The following is an 18952-nucleotide window of genomic DNA, read 5'->3' as shown; positions in this document are numbered from 1 at the left end:
ATATGTTGTATGAGTCGGTTAGTGGTTTGTGGTTATCAAAACGGGTACATGCACAAAACGAGAATAAAAATCCAACTTAAATTACTAAAGATTCCACAAACAATAAAAATAAAGAAATTCAAAACCTACAAATATGTAGAAAGACAGAAAAGAGATACAAAATGATTTCACAGACAACCCTGCTAAGAGGTGCAAAGCTACGACAGACAGAAAACAACCATGGACATAGTCAAAAAAGACAAAGAACACGCACAATGTTGTGATGTGGTTTTTAATGTGTAAATAAAAATGGCCCAAAGCTTTTTAATACACCCTAAAATTGTTCTCCGAGAGCCAGAGCAGAGCTGTGCAGAGACGATTTTCAAAGTTAAAATTGGGCACATGGAACCAGACTGGATAACAGCAAACTGCATTCATCACGAATGTTATACTGAATCACATCGTGCTATATCACCATCATCAGGCGGCGATGATTGCAAAGCAAACGTAGCCTATATTTTGCCTGATGGTTACAATGTTGCTGCTGGGGGGTTGCTGCTGCTGCTGAGAGGGCTGAAGGATAATTTTAGTGAAATATAAGTCCTCCAGAAAGGCAGGAAAAATCCCTGGAACTTGAAATATGTTCCCTAAAAAGTTGGACAGAACTACAGACCCATGACAGCCTTACCCAGTTAGCTATATTCACCCAATCAGTTCCACTAAACTGAGTGCTTCCTAACTACATTCATACACAGTCACACTCTGCTGGATGCATCAAAAAGCGACTTTGGGTAGTATCTTGCCCGAGGATACTTGACATGCAGACTGGAGGAACCAGGGATCGAACCACTAACCTCCCAATCAATAGGGGACCTGCTCTACCTCCTGAGCTACAGCCACCCGGTGGTAGACATGAGTAAACCCTCACTAGTAGTGATGGGTCCAGCAACACTGACGCACCGACGCATGTATCAAGCTCACAGAGCGAAACCTGTATCGGTGCGTGCGTCGCTTTAAGAAAAAGTCAGGTGATCGACACAGCTGCTGTATCGCTCATTGCCAACGCACCAAACTGTCTTTAAAGGGTACCGCATCTGCATCTGTCGCCACCAAAAAACCCACAAAATTACTCTCACAAAGGTAAAATAAAATAAAATAAAAAATACACATCTCTCCATAACAAAATGGAGCCCGAAAGAAAAAGAAATGTTTCTGCTGTGTGGGATCATTTTGATCTTTTAACTGCAAATGTGGTAACTGTTTGTCTGTCTTTGTTTCAGTGTAACCTATCATAATAGGAAAAACAGCAATGTGACTTGAAGTGTAAATTATTTATTTCATTTTATGCAGGTTAAATGTCGCATCTGTTCTGCGGAGCTTTCTTACACAAACAAAAGCACCTCCTCAGTGTTTAAGCATTACAGAGCCAAACATGAAAATGAGGAGACAAACACACCGAGAATGAACACTGGTGGGCCTATATAGACACTGAACAGCTTTATCATCATTTTTTTTTATTAATATGTGTTTTATTATTTTGAAATCAGGCATCTAGGAATTCTGTTCTGGACCAGGCAGGCTGAATTTTATTATAAAGGACTGCCAACCCCTTAGTATTGTGAAGAGTGTCGGAGAGAAACATTCCAAGATCAGAGGATCGCTCTGTGAGCTTGATACATGTGTTGGTGCATCAGTGTTGCTGGACCCATCACTACCAGCAGGTGTCAGTATGGAGCAACACAGCAACACTGTGTCGACACAGTATCGATACAGTTTGGGGAATGTGCTGAAACGCTTCACGAGGCCTCATCTACCCATCACTACTCACTATGTTTTGTGTACACTCACAAACCTGTCAAACCTGCATTTGAAACGTTGGCTACCAAGCAGTGTAGTATTGCAACACGGTATTTAGGTTTCTAACAAAAATAACAAAATAGGAACATAAATAGTGTCATCATTGCCAGACCTGGCCCACATCTAGTTGACATACACCCTGCCATAACACCAGTCAGTCAGAAGTGACAGCTTGATCCCGGATCTGGGCCAGACCTGGGCCACATAAACCAAACCACAATCAGGCCAGATATGGCATGCCATCACACACACAGTGCCATCTATGCCAGGCCTGGCCCATATCTGGATAAAATACCACTTACCATGCCAGAAGTCAGCCAGCAGTGCCGACTTGACACCAGATACGGGCCAGACCTGTCTGCTATGTGGGATAGCTGTATTGGCTGTCCCATTATGACACTTTTATTTAGGCTTATATTTAAGGATATTTTGGTTGCTTATAGTTAAAAAGCAGCTTGATACTGACCTCATTACAGCTGATATGTATAGAATTTTTACAAACCATCCAAAAAGTTTCAATCAATGCAAAAAGCAGTGGAGTATCACATACCCCACACATACATGTCCGATTGAAAGCATTTATTTGTTTGTTTGTTTGATTGACTGTCATTGTTATCATGTTTTTGATAGAAGGGTTTAACACAATAAATAAAGGTTTTTTTCACATGCTGAAGAAACACATTTTTATTTTACTTCACTGGTTTCATACCATTGTGGAGGAAATTTCAGTTTAGAGTTCAGGTTGCAGTTGCAATAAAGAATTTTTTTTTTTTAACATTTTTTATTAAGTCTTAATAATTTGTCATAAATTTCATCAACAACCCTTTTTATGACAAGCACAAGGACAAAAATTATAATGAAATGCATGTCGATGAAAACGTTTAGGTGAGACAAGATCCAATCAGAATTCAATAAGTTCTGTAGAGTGAGCCAATCCTTGTCCAGCAAGACGTGCACAATTTGATCCAATGAGCAAATTTTCTTGATCTGAAAATTCTTGGATGTTTAAGAAAAATTAAGGCAAATTAAAGAGTGTTGACATTTGTTTGTAGAGTTTGGAGGACATCATTCCCACAGCTCTTCCATCTAAGGAAAGTTTAAATATTTATATATTTGCCCTGAGAAAAATTCCATAGGAAGGAAACTTTCAGATGTCATAAAACTGCTTAATACTTACAAATAAACACTGACTTCTGAGCTGTTACCAGACTCCTAATTGCCCTCCTGTGTATACATTGTCCCTGCCTCCACTTGTCCTTTGTCACAGTGTGCTGCTCAGTTCACTGGTCTTAGTTCAGCTAAGTAAAGGGCTTGCCTTTTGTTACTTCCAGCTGCCTTCCTGTGTCCACATTTTAGTTGCTTTAGTGGAAAAATCATTTTGCACAATTGATGTAGAATTATCAAACTGATAATTAATCTCATAAATCATAACACACTGCTCTCCCCTATGCCTTTATAAGTTAAAAGCCTTGGCATCAGCAATGCTGGCGCTGCATTTGCTTGGTATTGGATCACTTTGAAATAATAAATAACTAACTATTACCAGTTTTTATTCACTTTTTTAAAAATGTAATTAATATAAATTTGTAACTGTACACACTTCTGTTATTACTGTTGCACACCTACAGTACCTTTACAGTCCACCAGAGGGCCCTTGTCAATACTTTGGATATCTCTGGTCCAAGTTATAACAAATCTGAATCCTTTCGTGGTAGCTGGTATACTTTTGAACCCAGGGTGAAATTCCCAGGGAGATGTTGTTGGGAATTCCGGTGTAATCTTAAACCTTTCAAGCTCTCAATCACCCTCTCACCATATTGTGTGTGTGTGTGTGTGTGTGTGTGTGTGTGTGTGTGTGTGTGTGTGTGTGCGCAGCATAACTGACACCTTAGAGAAGCATTGACTGGCATCAGTGTCGAGTGACAGAATATAGAAAACCTATTCCAGCCTCCTGATGTTTTATCACAGTTTATCACAGAGCACAAACGTCCTGCAGGGATTTAAAAATATCAGACATTGACTGGCCTTGCACTAGCTACGATCAAAAAAAGAGTTATGAAATCAGAGTTGCTTTAAATCAAAATCCATTTAAAACACCTTCTATGCGTAGCACTGCTGTGGGTGGAGCAGGGAACCAGGAGGAGCAGTCAGAATAGGAAGGTAGGTTTATGAACACGTGCAGGCACCTATCTGCAGCAGGGGCTGCACACACGAATTGGCACAAACAGTAAAAAAAAAGGGAAGGGGGCCCAAAAACCCTGAGCTGTAACACCCCTCGCCTTAAAATACAACCTACAAGGGGTTTGCTTTTCTTTCACATGGAGCCATCAGATATATCTCAGACACTTACTGTAATTATCTATGCTGAACAGCATATGAGGAAGTTATGTCTTTAGGAAGTGTGGGTTTCTTTTTAAGTGGTGGAATATTTGATGTTTATTGAACTCGGATGTGCTACTTCTTGAGCATCCTCCTGCATGAAAGCAGCGTCTGATTCTGTTGTGTTGACATCCACTTCTAGTTTAAATGTGCCAGATGTGGAGTGCAACAGAAGGATGATTTTGCACTCTGAGACACGCTCACGCTACAGACTTTACTTAAAGTTCATCATTGGGCTAAGACATGGCTTAAATAGGTTGGAAAAAAACATTCTAGTGTCCTACCATTCCTAAGACCCCGAGAAAAGAGCTCCTAGTGATCAAAGTGGGCTTCAAAAACTACTGCAGAACCTGCAGTAACTCTGATAACTTAAACAGTGTATCATATGGGGTTATACAGTTTGAGCTCAGTTGAAAACACCAGGGGATACCTGTTCTGGGAAATTATTGGGATATGTGTATGACATATTGTGAGAGTCTAATGGGTATTTAAATAGCAGGAAAATATTTGGACAATAATAAAGTTTATTTTTTGGGGTTTTTTTTCACATAAATACATAATAAACTGAAGTGCACATATAAGCAAGAAAAAGGTCAAAGAAAGACAGCGCTTAAATGCTAACTTTTAAAAAAATGGTTGGCACCATGAAAGACTGATGTCAAAACCAAGAATTAAATACAGGGTAACAGTAATATAATTAATCTGAAAGGTTTTTAGGAAGCATTCTCATTTGAATATATCTTTGAAAGTGAGGCCAAAGATGATACAGACAGGCAGCAATGCTTCACCAGAGAACTTGTGCTTCACTGCACCTTCTTCATTGTGGAAGTGACTGAGGAGGAAAGAGAGACAAAGGAGAGCTTTAGATTTTCTCTGTAAATACATTCAATGTGTTTGTGTGTCTGTGTGTTAGCACAACTTACGATTCTGGACCCACTGAGTGTCAGGATTGGCGCAAAGCTGACCATATTCTGTGTTGAAACTGTAAAAAAAGAATGTTTTAGAGATTGCATGTGTTTATGTTTGCGTGTAGGACAACATGTGCTGACTTACATTATAGCATTCACACAGGGATATGATGAAGCCTGCTCGCGATATGTCTCCCCCACCACCTCAGGGCTCATATCGAGGTTGGTAACATCAACGCAGCAAGGGCGTTTCTTCGTAGGACCACGGATACCTTAGAGGAAGGAGGTTAAAACGGATTTATCTTACCTGACAAAAGTCTGATTAGAAGGAAAACCAAAGTTAACTCCAGGTTTAAAATGTGATGAAACTCCTTACATCACTAAACACAACATAGCTGTTGAAATGTTACCTAAAATTACGTGACAGTAAGCAGGCTTTTTTGTGCATCACACATTTTACACTTTGATTATTCAAAGTAATTTTAACATTTTCATTCAAAGTGCATTGAAAATAGTAACTCATATGGACCTATGTTTTCGCAAAGTATGTTCTTCAACATCTTCATAAAACAGAAACAGTGGGCCAACAGAGTATTTGCAGTAGAAGGTCTCACTGCTTGGGGCTCATCTTAAGAATCTAGTAATTACGTTCATCATTGACAGTGTGTAACTGTTTTTGTTACCAGGACCATATTCCATAAATATAATTAAACAGAGGTGAGATTTGACTCCCGTTTTATATCTGAGACACTTACTGTAATTTTACATGTGGAACAGGAATGTGAGGATTTTATATCCCTACGAAGTGCGAAAGCTTCTTTTAAAGTGGTGGAATATTTGATGTTTATTGAACTTAGACGTTCCACTTCTTGAGCGGCGTCTGATTCTGTCGTGTTGACATCCACTTCCAGTTTAAATGGATGTGCCAGATGTGGATTTGATGAACAAAAGCTGGATGTTGTTCCAGAAATTACTTTTGCTTTCATTTTTTTTACTTTACCCAACTCCTACCCATCAAATTGAAATGTAAACAATTGGTAGACATGATCTTGCAAATGAATTTTCAGTCTTGAATTGTTCTTATTGTTATTAATTGTCAATAAAGAACATTGGCGAGAATATGAGGCAATAAGCTTCATTTATTAACATCATTCTTTTATCAAAGACAAAATTCAGATATGCAGCTAGCTGAATGGTGAACATCATTATCGCACATTTGCAACTTATCATGCTGTTCTGTCTCTGTGTCTTTCATTTCCTGTTTGTATTAAGACATTATCATAGTTATGCAATGAGTCACAATGTGCACCTCTCACAGCAGAAAGCTTGAAAACTAAACAGCATTAAGATTTGTTTACAGAGTGCTCATATAGCTGAAATGGAACCCCTGCATCCACTGTGGTATTTTGTATGATAGTTGAATGGGTGGTGCGAGAGATGCTTAGCATCATGAGACAGAACCCATAAATCAAAGGAAGTACACATTTGCATGTAGATATGCATAAATGTATAATCACTATACATCAAATGAAAATATTTCCCAATCAAAAGAAAAGTCAGGAGAATGATGTAAAATCTCCTTCTCCTAAATTTCAATGTAAAGGACGCCTTTTAAAATGTCATGCCTGACTGCACGTTCAGGGATGTCTGGAGTTTGGTGGATAGAACGCAAGAGTGTAAATGCTGAAAAGACTGTTTAAAAGTACTGAATGAGCATATACCAGAAGTAAAGGTTTGTGGTGAGAGAAACTAGCGGAGTCGTTGCCTAGTGAAACCCATGAGAGTCCACCCCCTTTCACCAAAAAGTAAGTAATTGCTGTAAAAGTAGCTACTTAATCAATTTTATATATCTTTAGATATAGTTACCTGCAGAGGAGCTGAAGCACACACACATTGAGAGCAGGAGGAGAGTGACGGAGAGAATCTTCACAGACATTTTCACCGGTGGTCTGGCTCACTGATCAGGTTGTAATTATGCGAGTTGATTCCTTAGCTATTTATTTATAAGCGCAGGAACATCTACAGGCGCGACTGATGACGTCTTTCTATAGGTTTGTATATTTGTGTGTGTGTCGTTGTGACATATCACACCTCCGCCTCCTGTCAGGAAGATTTTTCTATTTCAAACCACCAACATCTCACTCTGAGCTTTCCGAGAAACAGCCTCACATACACAAAGTTCACAGAAACTTGTGTACAGCCCAGTGACTGACTCACCTGCATTGTCATGAATGATGTCTATCTAGACCCCTGAAGATTTCAGTTTTTCGATTTTCACTGACAGTGACTGTTTATCTGTTGGAGTTCATAAGAAAAATAAACATGAATTGTTGTGATTGTTATGAATCAGGACTCAAATGGAAATAAAAGTAATGCATGATGACTCTGATGCACATTTCTCCACATTTGCATAACTGACTGACTTTTTGGGTCCTTATCGAGATACATTTAATCTTAAATCCTCACAACTTAAACCTTTTCTTGCAATCTAAACCATTAAATTAAATTCTTTTGATTTTCTTGTTTACATTAAGCTGTTAAGCTGACCCATTTGGATTCTTTTATTTAGGGTTGAATTTAGTGCTACAGGGGCTTGGGATCAATGTCCCTTTGAGTGAGACAAGCTTTAGTATTCAGACTGATGGCCTCTAATTTGACTGTAGAATACGTTGATGTACAGAGAACTTCATGGTCAATTCAATGACTGCACAGTGTCCACACTAGCGTTTTCAGTCGTTTTCACAGAGTTGTGCGTCCACATTGAAACAGATGAAAACGTTTATGTTCCAGTACTACACATGCGGGATACGCAAGAAGATTTGACCTGCCTCATTTCTGTCTGCCTTTTTATTTACTTTCTGGCTCTTTGCAAAATGTCGAGCAAAAGCCCTGAGTTGGTGGAGACAATGAGGTGCAGTTGTTGGTGTGAGTAACACAAAACTACAAAGTTGCAAAAGCGAGTGAGAATTATAGAATTTAAGGAAAAGCTATCTGGAGCATGTACAGACTGATATTAATCTTTGATAGGGCTGTCAAAATTAAGAGCAAACAAAACAACTGCTGCATAATGCCCTCCGCTATCTTAGTTTAATTGGTCACATGACTGCATCATATGACCAACATGTGTCATCATTTTAGAAAGTCTGCGTTTTCACTGTCCACACTGTGACGCGAAAGCACCGTCTTCAAATGTATTCGTTTTCGAGTGCGTTTTCAGAACGCTGTGTTTTCGTCTCAGTGTGGACGGGAGGCCAAAACGGAGAGAAAACGATGCGTGTTCAAATGAAAATGCATTAGTGTGGACGTAGCCTTAGTGTAGACTGACTCCCCGTGTGGCCCACAGCTAGCACTAAATGTTGTAAGTTAAGTTGAGCTTTTTAATATAGTTTCTTTAGACCTTTGCAGAACTGTGTTCTAATAAAATCGATTAAAATCATTTATCTATCTAAGTTTCAATTGTTTTTATCAGGTTTTCCCATTTTCAGCATCTCCAGCACTGTCTTTAAATATTAGATTTTTTACAATTTGTTTTTGTGAAATCGACTACTATAATCAGTCTATTACACTTCTACCTTCTAGTCCCTAAGGACACCAAAGCGCTTTATACATTCAGTCATCCACACACTGGTGATGGCAGCTACATTGTAGCCACAGCTGCCCTGGGGCGCACTGACAGAGGCGAGGCTACTAAGCCCTCTCTGACCACCAGTAGGCAACAGGTGAACTGTCTTGCCCAAGGACACAACGACCAAGACTAAACCTTCCGTTTACAAGGCAAACTCCCAACTCTTGAGCCACGAGCGTGGATATGTATTTGGTGTTTCTGCAGAATACCAAATGTAACAAAAAATGTTCTGAGATGTTTCCAGCAAGTTCAGTAACCTTTAAAATTGAAGACTTGCTGAAGTTGATAACAGAGAATCTGAAATATTCATTTTCAATTCCACTTCTCTGCCTCTGGCCCATCATTACAATATACTACTACGTCTTTAATCATCAGCATATTACTATTCTTAAACTGTCGTTATGAGTTCCAGTGTAGTGCTCTGTCACTTAGTCACTTCTGTTTTATAATAAATGCTGACGAGTTTCCAGAATGAACATCTTTCCTCTGTATCATAAGTCATGTGGTTCCTTAGGCCCCCTCAAATCAGGAAGTGGTAAATCTTTTCACCTATGCACAAGTTTTCAAATATGATATTCGTGGCATTTTTGACAGTCTTTCTTTATATTGCTTCCTTTCCAAACATGTTGCATGAGTATAAAAACTTTGCAAACTTGTGCTTTGTTTCCACGTTCTTTCTTTTTAAATACTAAAAAAATACAGGCATAAAGCAGAGGTACAAAATGACTACATTAAAACTGCTAAGGAGTGCAAAGTGACCACAGACAAAAAACATGCAGATGCAAAATCAAGAAATGCAGAAAACATGCAAAATATAAAGTTTGGGTTTGGAAATACAACAATAAAAATAGGTGCCATGTATCTTTAAATTAAACCACATCATTTTCTGACTGAAGTTTGATCTCTAACCACCTCAGCCATCTTTCACTCTATATACATAGCATTCCTTCATTGACACAATGCTTCATATTATACACAAAAAGGACAGATATGGAGTCAAAAACTCTTGTGTGTAGTCCATGTCTGACTGTATGGTGGTGATGTCTCAGGCTAGGTTCACTACACCCCACAGCCACAGGATCTGTAGTTCTGAACCTGGAGGACAGAAAGCCTTGTTGGCAGTGGGATACAAGTTGATGAAATCACTGGTCATTGGACAGGATGAGTGCCATAAAATAGTAGAAAGAAGCCTAAAACGTGTAGTCTAACAAGGTTTACTGCAGTTCACAAACAGGATTTTCTTCTTTTCCTTTGCTGCTTTACACACTCACCAAACATCGCTCTGACTGTTGCTTGTCACTATTATGCTCTAGCTTCGTGGCTGTCATCCAAGCACAACACACTATGGTCCCCGTGTGATACTGTGTGATAATGACATCATCCAAGTAGGCAGTGGCATATGCAGTGTGCGGACACAGCACCCTAGAAAGTACTGGGGCTCTGAAAAAGCCAAAAGTAAGGTTGACAAATTGGTATTAACTGTACAGAGTGCAGTTTATATGTAGTCTCTGTAGTCTCTGGAGATAAGGCAATCTACCAGCAGCCCTTGGTTAAAACCACTATCTTGAAAAAGCCAGCGGTTATTCACCAGTCCAGGTGATAGCTGACCAACTGAACTGTGAGACCTCATTATTCTTGCTGTAGATTGAACACACAGAACTGTATAGGCCTGTGTTTCTTTACTATAAGAACTGTGCTTTTGTGCATGACCCTCATGACTCTTGGTTGCAACTGGAATCTGTTGGCGTTTAGTGGTGGAGTAAATTGTCTCGTAATCCCTGGATTAATGGGTCAATCACTGGTGCCGCCACATGATCCCAAACAGACCTTTATAGGTGTTTTTAAACTGAGAATGTTAAAACATGCAGGGTAATTAACATCTGAGTGATTTTCCTATGGTGCTCATATGTGTGCATTGCTTAGTCTTTCACATGCTCACAGCTAGGCATATTGTAGTATTTCTTAATATTCACCAGCTTTCATGCAAAATAAAGTTCGTTTTGTTTGTTTTCCTGAGACTGAATTGGTGACTTAAATGTCAGTAAAACTGAAACTCTGCACGGAAACTAGAAAGATGAAGACAAGCACTGTAGTACGCCAACACTATCCACCATCAGTCTGTGGTAACAACAAAGATGATGATGAAAGCAGGTCACTGCTTTCATAGCTGAGAAAAGAGAAATTCGAATCAAACGGCTGTTTTAACTGTCTCTGCACACCAGCCAAAATAGGAAACTGCACTCAGGCCACTGATTCACATCAAGTGCTGACTGAACATTTTATTTTGTGTTTATTTCTGTTCATTTAGAAATGGTAGCAATGGTGGTGTGGTGTTATTCTTGTGTGCACAGAGCAGTTGTATTGTTACAATATTGGCGGAAATGTTTTTAGGGTAAGGTTTGAAAAATGTACATGACCCACTTCCTAGTGGAAGTTGAGTAACAATCAATCAAGTGGAAATAAGCTTAGTGAGAGTTAAATCACTTCTATGAACTTAATCTTTAATTATTTTTTTAATGTATTTATTAGTTTGCTTTTTTTTATTTAATTGGAAAACTGACTATGGATGAAGTTTAGCTGCTTCCTCAACTGTTCTCATTAAGAAGAACAATAAATAAGTCCTGTGTTACTGGCCATCCTACATTAAACAAAGAAGACACAGAGAATAGCATCCCAAAGACTAGTGTCAGTGAAATACAGCTGCAATAAGTAGCTCTGCTGTGGTTGGAGCAGACAGGTTATGGGGACGCTGAGGAGCAGGAGCAGGCATATATTTGCTACAGCAGGGCTGTACCCACATAGCAAAATTGGTATGGCCCAGATCTGGCCCACACAATATGCTTACACATGGCCCACATACTGCAAAGAATGACGGCCCTTTGGTGGGCCAGATCAGGTTTGCCAGAGGTGGCCCACACATGGGCCAGCACAAGGCCAGACACACTGGTGGTCCTTTGCTGGCCCATGTGTGGATTACCTCTGGCAAACCTGGTCTGGGCCACCAAAGGGCCGTCGTTCTTTGTTGTATGTGGGCCATGTGTAATTTGTGTGCAGCCATGGGCCAGTTCCAGACACACTGCTGGTCCAGAACAGTTTCAGCTCTGGTCCCAGATGTCAGCCTAATATGTACCTTATTCAAGCCATGTAAAAACAACATGTGCCGGAACATAATAGTGCAAAAGTAACATGACAAAACTGTTCATACAGTGAACAGACTGATTCTTAAATGGCACTTTTCTACTCTACATAGCAGGGTGTATGTCAACCAGATGTGGGCCAGGTCTGGCAATGATGGTACTATTTATGTTCCTGTTTTCCTATTTTAGATAGAAGACTGAAATGCCATGTTCCAAAACTATACTGCTATGGTAGCCAACGTTTCAAATGCAGGTTTGTGAGTGTACACTTTATCTAAAACCTAGTGAGGGTTTACTCATGTTTATCACTGGGTGGCTGTAGCTCAGGAGGCAGAACATCCTTCAAGGTTTTTGTTTGTTTGTTTGTATCCCTGTGTGTGCAGCTGTATCAAACAGATGGAGTGATTGAATGTTCTTTTCAGTGGTGGAATGTTTTGGCCTGATTTTTTTTAACTTTACTGACAAAAAATAATTGGAGATTATCTATCAGAATTTCAGGAGCAGGACCACGCCTCCAAACACGCTCCTTCCGGTTGTCATCTATATAGGTTCCCCCAGTTCTGCAAGCTGTTCATTCTCATCTACGTGCCCCACCCTCCCTCACTCCTTGTTTTCCATTCGTTAACTTCTTCATTTCTATTTAGTGCATGGGGATCTGCCAGGCCCGGGAGCCATCACCAGTCCCCTTCAAGGCCTTCCCCAAACCACAGCTCAACTCATGTCAAAGCATTCACTTTTACCTACTAAAACAATATCAAACCTAAATAAGACTTGGGCCCAACTAGTGAATAATAAATTAAAAAAACATGGATGTTCGACTCTTTGAGTGTCAGGAGCAGCTGATCCTTTTGCGCCCACTTCTCTGAGTAAGGAGCTCCTAGTGGCTGAAGTCAAGCTCTCCAACCACTACAGTAACTGCTTTGACCTCTATTAGAAACTCTTGATGATGACTCAAATAAAAGTGTATCATATTGGCTCATGCACTGGTGGAATCATGCACAATTCTGGGAAATTACTGGGAGATATGTTTGTTGTCTTCTGTGAGTAGACAAGAGTAAACAAGACTAGAAAAAAATATTTGCTCAATAATACAAAAGTTTATTATTTTATATTATTTTTTGCTGCCAGAATGTGCTTCACATCAACACATAATACAAAGAAAGAAATTCATGAATAGGCAAGAAAGACAAAAACAAAGGAAGTCAAAACGTATCCATTTGAAAACAGCTGGTCCAAAAAAAGACTAAAGCCGTCACCTAGAATAAACAATAGGATTACTCAACAGGTTAGAGTAAATGTAAATGAAAGCAGAAAGAAACAGTTACATTAAGAAAGCGCTCGAGTTAAAATACGTTTTTAAAGGTGATCTCAAAGGAGACAGGCAGTGATGCTTCACCAGAGAACTTCACTTCACTACACCTTCGTCATGTTGGCAGTGACTGAGGAGGAAGGAGAGACAAAGGGAGCTTCAGATTTTCTCTGCAAATACTTTTCATGTGTTTGTGTGTTAGCATAACTTACGATCCTTGACCCACTGAGCGTTAGGATCAGCACAAAGTTGTCCTCCGTTTCCTGTGTTAAAACTGTAAATAAAAGACAGAAGGTTATACAGATTGTATGTTTGTATGTAGGACAACGTGCTGACTTACATTATAGCCTTCACACAGGGTGGTCTTGCAGCCTGCTGACGATATGTTTCCCCCACCACCTCGGCGCGCTTATTCATGTAGGTGACGTCAACGCAGCACGGTCGTCTCTTTCCAGGATGAGCTGGAACTGAGAGGTAGGAGGTTAAAAATTTATTTATACAACCTGAGAAAGTCTGATTAGAAGGAAAATCAACGTTTTACAGATTTTCATTAAACAGAAAGAAATGGAGGCAACAGAGTTTCTGTAGAAGAAAGTCTCACACTTGGGAGCCATCTTGAAACTCTTTTTTTAGGACAGTTTGGTGATAAACAAACAAAACAAACATAAATTCAAATTTGCAACCCACAGATTTGAAAGCAGATGGGCTGAGTGCCATGTTTCTCACATGTGTCTCTGACAAAAAATGGACTCTGTTTAAAATTGTCTGAGGTGTTTCTTATGAGAATCACAAACAATCAGAAACTTTCAATAAATATAGAAGAGAGAGTTCACCAAATTTTCGAAACTTTTAAAAGGATTCATTTTCACTTTGTCTTTAACTAAATAAATAACTCATTTTGCACATCAAACTGAAACATAAACAGTTGGGAGCCGTCGTCTCCATAGAGTACGGTGAGGCTCTTCACAAACAGCTAGGACCCAACATCAGAAATTGTAACTGCTGTTATCAATTTGATATATTTTATCTCTTTTTTCCTTTAGAAAAGTAAGATCATAGTTACCTTCAGAGGAGTGGCAGCACACACATATTGAGAGCAGGAGGAGCGTGATGGAGAGAATCTTGACTGACATTTTTACCGGTGGTCCGGCTCACTGATCAGGGTGAAAGTGAGTTGATTCGTGTTTGGTTATTTATTGGTAAGTGCCGGAACATCTGCAGAGTGTTTCTGTGCATTTGTGTGGTGTGTGGTACATAACATGTCTGCCTGTTATCAGATTTTAATATTTCAAACCACCAACGTCTCTGAGAACTTTCTGAGAAACAGCCTCACACAACATTCACAGGCACTTAAATATGGTGTTCAGCCTGACGAATGATGACTGACTAATTTTTGTTTTTCCATTTTAACTGACAGTGGCTGCTGACCTCTTGCAGTTAAATGGAAATTAAACAAACCCATCCAGTGATTGTTGTAATGCACAAGTCAGGTCTGAAGTGAAATTAAAAGTAGCTGTTAATGCCTCTTAACATCATCTGTTAACTGACTGACCTCTGGCTGCTTATTTTTCCAGTTTGTTTGCAGGAGGAGGAAAAGGATGGAGCAGTTAAGAACATTTCCTTTATATTTATCATACAAAAAAGACAAGAACACTGCATCCAGGATAGAAGCATGTGCATTCATCTTTGCTTTGTCTTGTTGGCTTTATGTTCAAACATAAAAACTAAAAGAAAGACCATATGTGTGCCCTTATTAGTATATGGATTTGTGTTGGTGTGTGGAACTATAGCCTAAGGTTTATATTGTTAACTGGTAATTAGGAGACGGTCGAGTGTCAAACAGGTTATATAAATAAAATACTCAAATCCTCAAAAAATGTTGCCAACTGTTGTGTTTAAACATCTGCAGAATATGAAATATAACATACCGAGATGTTTCCAGCAAGTCAAAAGTAAAGACTTCCTGAACCTGATGACACAGAATCTGGGATATTCATTTCTACTTCCACGTCTCTGCCTCTGGCTCATCGTTACAATATTACCTCGTCATTCATCAACATATTACTACTGTCAGACTGCCTGGATGAGTTCCAGTGTAGTGGTGAGTTACTCAATCCCTTGGCTTTTTCTAATAAATGCTGACATGACTTTGCAAAGTCAGCATTTTTCCTCTGTGTAATAAATCATGTGGTTCATCAGGCCCTGTCAAACTAGGAAGTGGTAAACCTTCTCCCCTATGTGCCAGCCAGTTTTCAAATATCGCACTGACGTCGTCTTTCTCGATTACGCTTCCTTTCCTATCATGTTGCACGAGTGTTAAAAAGAGCAATCGAATCTTGTGGTTTGTTAGGTGCAACTTTGCAAACCTAAGCTGTGCTGCCATGTGTTTCCTCTATCTCAGGTTCTCATCTCCTTTTTAGTATCCCTTCACTTATTTGTAGTTCATGTCTGGCCATGTGGAGACAACCCAGGCCGGGCCGACAGTGCCGACATCAGGTTCACAATCGACAGCCACAGAATGTGTTGTTCTCAATGTGTCTCATTGGATACAGGTGGATTCAATCACTGGTTATTTACTGACTGTGGATCAGAACTATAAAATACAGGAAAGAAGCAAGAGCTACAGGGTCCAGGGTGAAGAAGCCTCTCAGAGCCGTGGAGGGCTTGACCAGGTTCACTAGCAGGTGGTACTGCTGCTGTAGACTGGGGAGCATGATCATCTGCTCACCATCTAATACATACACAGGAATGAGGTTGCACACTATGGGTGGAGAATACATCACAGGACCATGTTAAACTGGTTTCCTGCCAGTTGGAGAATCTTTCAGAGATGCTATGTTTCTAATGTTATGTTTCTGATGACTGATGTTTCTTGTAATAATAGTGGATTCATTCTGCCCTGTTCTCTTTGGAAAGAAGAGCCTTTCTCCTGTTGGCCATTACAAACAAGCCATACATTATCAGTCTTTTTCTACTTGCTATGATGTATGGTTTAAAGCGATGATGGCATTAACAAAAAGCATGAGGGTAAGCTGAAGATGCAAAGATTTAATTCAGAGTGGCCAGCTGGTCAGAGTTAAAAATGAGTATATCAGAGGAGAAGTTCGATTTGAGCAGTCCGGAGATAAAGGCAAGGTTGAGATGATCTGATCGTGTGTAGAGCAGAGATAGTGGACAAAGGATTTTAAAGCTGCAAGGCAAAAGAAAAAAGGAAGGTTTGATGGGTGAGGCCTAACCGGTTATTTTTGTGCATTAGTTTGTGATTAAACAAAATTTGATTGAAGAATGTTTTAAACGATAGCAGAACAACAACATAAGTCTTCTAAAAGAGACGATCTCACAGTGGCACACACTTTATTCCAGCTACTAATAGTAATTATCTTGCAGTGAACCAAGAACCTTTTGTGTTGAACCTTGGGCTGGAGTGCACATTTTAACACTTTTGTCACAGCGCGGCCCGCCAGTGTGTTAGTTAGAGCAAGGCCCAAGAGCAGACATAGGCAAGGAGACGTGACATGACTTAACAAAATGCAAGCCTTTATTATGCCTGATGACAGAAGGCAAAAACAAAAGCTACGATGAGTGCAGGGAAGACAACTAAACTGGAAAACAGACTAAGAAAAACCTATGAAACTGTGATAAAGCTATGAAACTTCGAGAACTCATGCTATGACTGTGGCTTTGAGAAACGTGACAACTATGACGAGACATAACTGGGACGCTTACACAGACGACACGACATACACTGAATGAAACACAGAGACTAAATACACATAAGGGATAATCAAGGGAAGTGGCCACACATGGGAGCACAGCTGGCACACATGAACCTAATGACAGGACAGGGGAAGTGAAACTAAATACAATGAACAAAGAACACTGGACTCTTTCAAAATAAAACAGGAAACATGGAGATGTTGACATGACACAAGGGAACCTGATAAACCATGAACTAAACTGCAAACTAGGCCTCACAAAATAACTAGATAACTAAAAAGAATACAAATGAAATAACAAAATAACATAAAACTCAGAAACACCGGGCGGCATGGCCTTTCCTGTGCTGCATGCAGGGACATTAAAGATAGCTGGCTGTTTTCTTTCCCCCACGTGATGGCAGCAAAGGTGTAATAAACACTGACCAGTTGTCACCATGATGGCTGAATTGTTACAAAAGGTTTATGTTGTATACTCTGTGGATGATGTTGTGTGCAGCTGAACTTTAGGGATTTTTAGTTTTATTGTTAATATTATTTCTATTGATTTCCTTTATTACTCCAAAAGTTGATTCTGTTCATCTGGACGTAGCGTTTTGTGGCATCATAGATGGTCTTTCCCTGTTCACATAAATGGCCTCCTTGACTCCGCCCTCAAACCAGCGTTCCTCCCTGTCCAGGATGTGTACATCCTCATCATTGAAAGAGTGTCCACTGGCCTGTAGGTGAAAATAGACTGCAGAGTCCTGGCCTGACGAGGTAGCTCTTCTGTGTTGTGCCATCTGCTTCGCCAGAGGTTGTTTGGTTTCCCCGATGTATAAATCCTGGCAATCCTCCTGCCACTTAACAGCGTACACTATGTTACTCTGTTTGTGTCGGGGGACCCGATCCTTAGGGTGGACCAGTTTTTGGCACAGCGTCTTTTGAGGTTTAAAAGCCACAGAGACCCGGTGTTTAGATAAATGCGTCTCAACTGCTCCGATACTCCTGACACATATGGGATCACTACAGGTTTTCGCTTGGGCAGCGGTTGTCCTTCTCTCCTGGATTGGCCGGAGCTTTCTTTAGGTGCCTTTCCCGCTTTGAAAAAAGTCCAGCTGGGATAACCACATTTACTCAGGGCCTTCTTGATGTGCTGTTCTTCTGCCTCCCTGGCCGCTGTGTCAGTGGGGATGGTGTTCGCTCTGTGTTGTAGCGTCCTGATGACACCCAGTTTGTGCTCCAGTGGATGATGAGAGTCAAACCTTGGATACTGATCCGTATGTGTAGGTTCACGGTACACGTCAGCTTTTAGATGTACCGCCATTACTGATGGAAATCTCACAGTCGAAGAAAGCTAACCTGCCATTTTTCATATCCTCCCTGGTGAATTTGATGTGTCGGTCCACCAAGTTAATGAGAATTTGCATAATTAAGATTAAGGAACTGACCTCCCAGCCCATTGTTCCTTCAGTGGGCTGGTTTCAGTCATTATGCAAATGTACTGTTTATAAGATCGGGGAAACCTGCAGTCAGCTGAGACTGAAGAAGTCACCTGGATGAGTGACGAAACGTTTCTCCCACAAAACGCTACGTCCAGATAAACAGAATCAATGTTTGGGAGATTTACTTACCTGGATGATTGAGCATGCATCAAGACATTTCCTTTATTAATTAAAAAATCTCATCAAACACACAGAGGTAATCAGGTTGATGGATCAGGCATCCAACCACCAGTCCAGGGATTATTAGAGAACCTGCTCCACCACTTGAGTGCCTACTGTTTTTAATTTCTAATGTCTCGCACGTTTTTCTTTATTGTTTTTACTGCAACACAGCCTCAAAAGGCAGCAGGTCTTAATTTTCACCTGCAGGGTGAGACCAAGAGTCATGAGATTCTAACTTCACAGGTCAATAATAAAAAAGTTTAATTAACATTATTTCATTATTATTTAACTTTATTGTTTATTTTTAAGGGATGTAAAAGTAACACCAGGTATCAAAGTGATTCAGTGGCTGTACTTCTCACAGTATTATGTTTACATGCTTACAACTTCAGTCAC

The 18952-nt window shown here is 40.0% G+C and overlaps 2 protein-coding genes across 2 annotated transcripts; both read right to left on the bottom strand.

Moving 5' to 3' along the window:
* Nucleotides 1-4657: 4657 nt before the first annotated feature.
* LOC147322358 (C-C motif chemokine 3-like) lies at nt 4658-7141 on the bottom strand. Its single transcript, XM_086305205.1, has 4 exons — nt 6990-7141; nt 5269-5395; nt 5139-5197; nt 4658-5047 (listed from the first exon to the last, which is right to left on the bottom strand). Exons 1-4 carry the CDS (start codon nt 7057-7059, stop codon nt 5019-5021), a joined length of 285 nt encoding a protein of 94 aa, XP_086161331.1. The 5' UTR covers nt 7060-7141; the 3' UTR covers nt 4658-5018.
* Nucleotides 7142-13106: 5965 nt separating this feature from the next.
* On the bottom strand, nt 13107-14358 carry LOC147322357 (eotaxin-like). The gene is made up of 4 exons (XM_086306794.1): nt 14258-14358; nt 13535-13661; nt 13407-13468; nt 13107-13324 (listed from the first exon to the last, which is right to left on the bottom strand). Exons 1-4 carry the CDS (start codon nt 14325-14327, stop codon nt 13299-13301), a joined length of 285 nt encoding a protein of 94 aa, XP_086162920.1. The 5' UTR covers nt 14328-14358; the 3' UTR covers nt 13107-13298.
* Between the last annotated feature and the right edge of the window lie 4594 nt (nt 14359-18952).

The sequence above is a fragment of the Aulonocara sp. 'chitande type north' Nkhata Bay genome, linkage group LG9 (assembly GCF_057382095.1).
Source record: "Aulonocara sp. 'chitande type north' Nkhata Bay isolate Kocher_YH1m ecotype deep benthic linkage group LG9, A_spYH_male_GT1.1, whole genome shotgun sequence".
In the NCBI taxonomy this organism is placed as follows: Eukaryota; Metazoa; Chordata; class Actinopteri; order Cichliformes; family Cichlidae; genus Aulonocara; species Aulonocara sp. 'chitande type north' Nkhata Bay.
The sequence above is the reverse complement of the archived record's forward strand: the minus strand, read 5'-3'. Positions and strand labels throughout refer to the sequence as shown.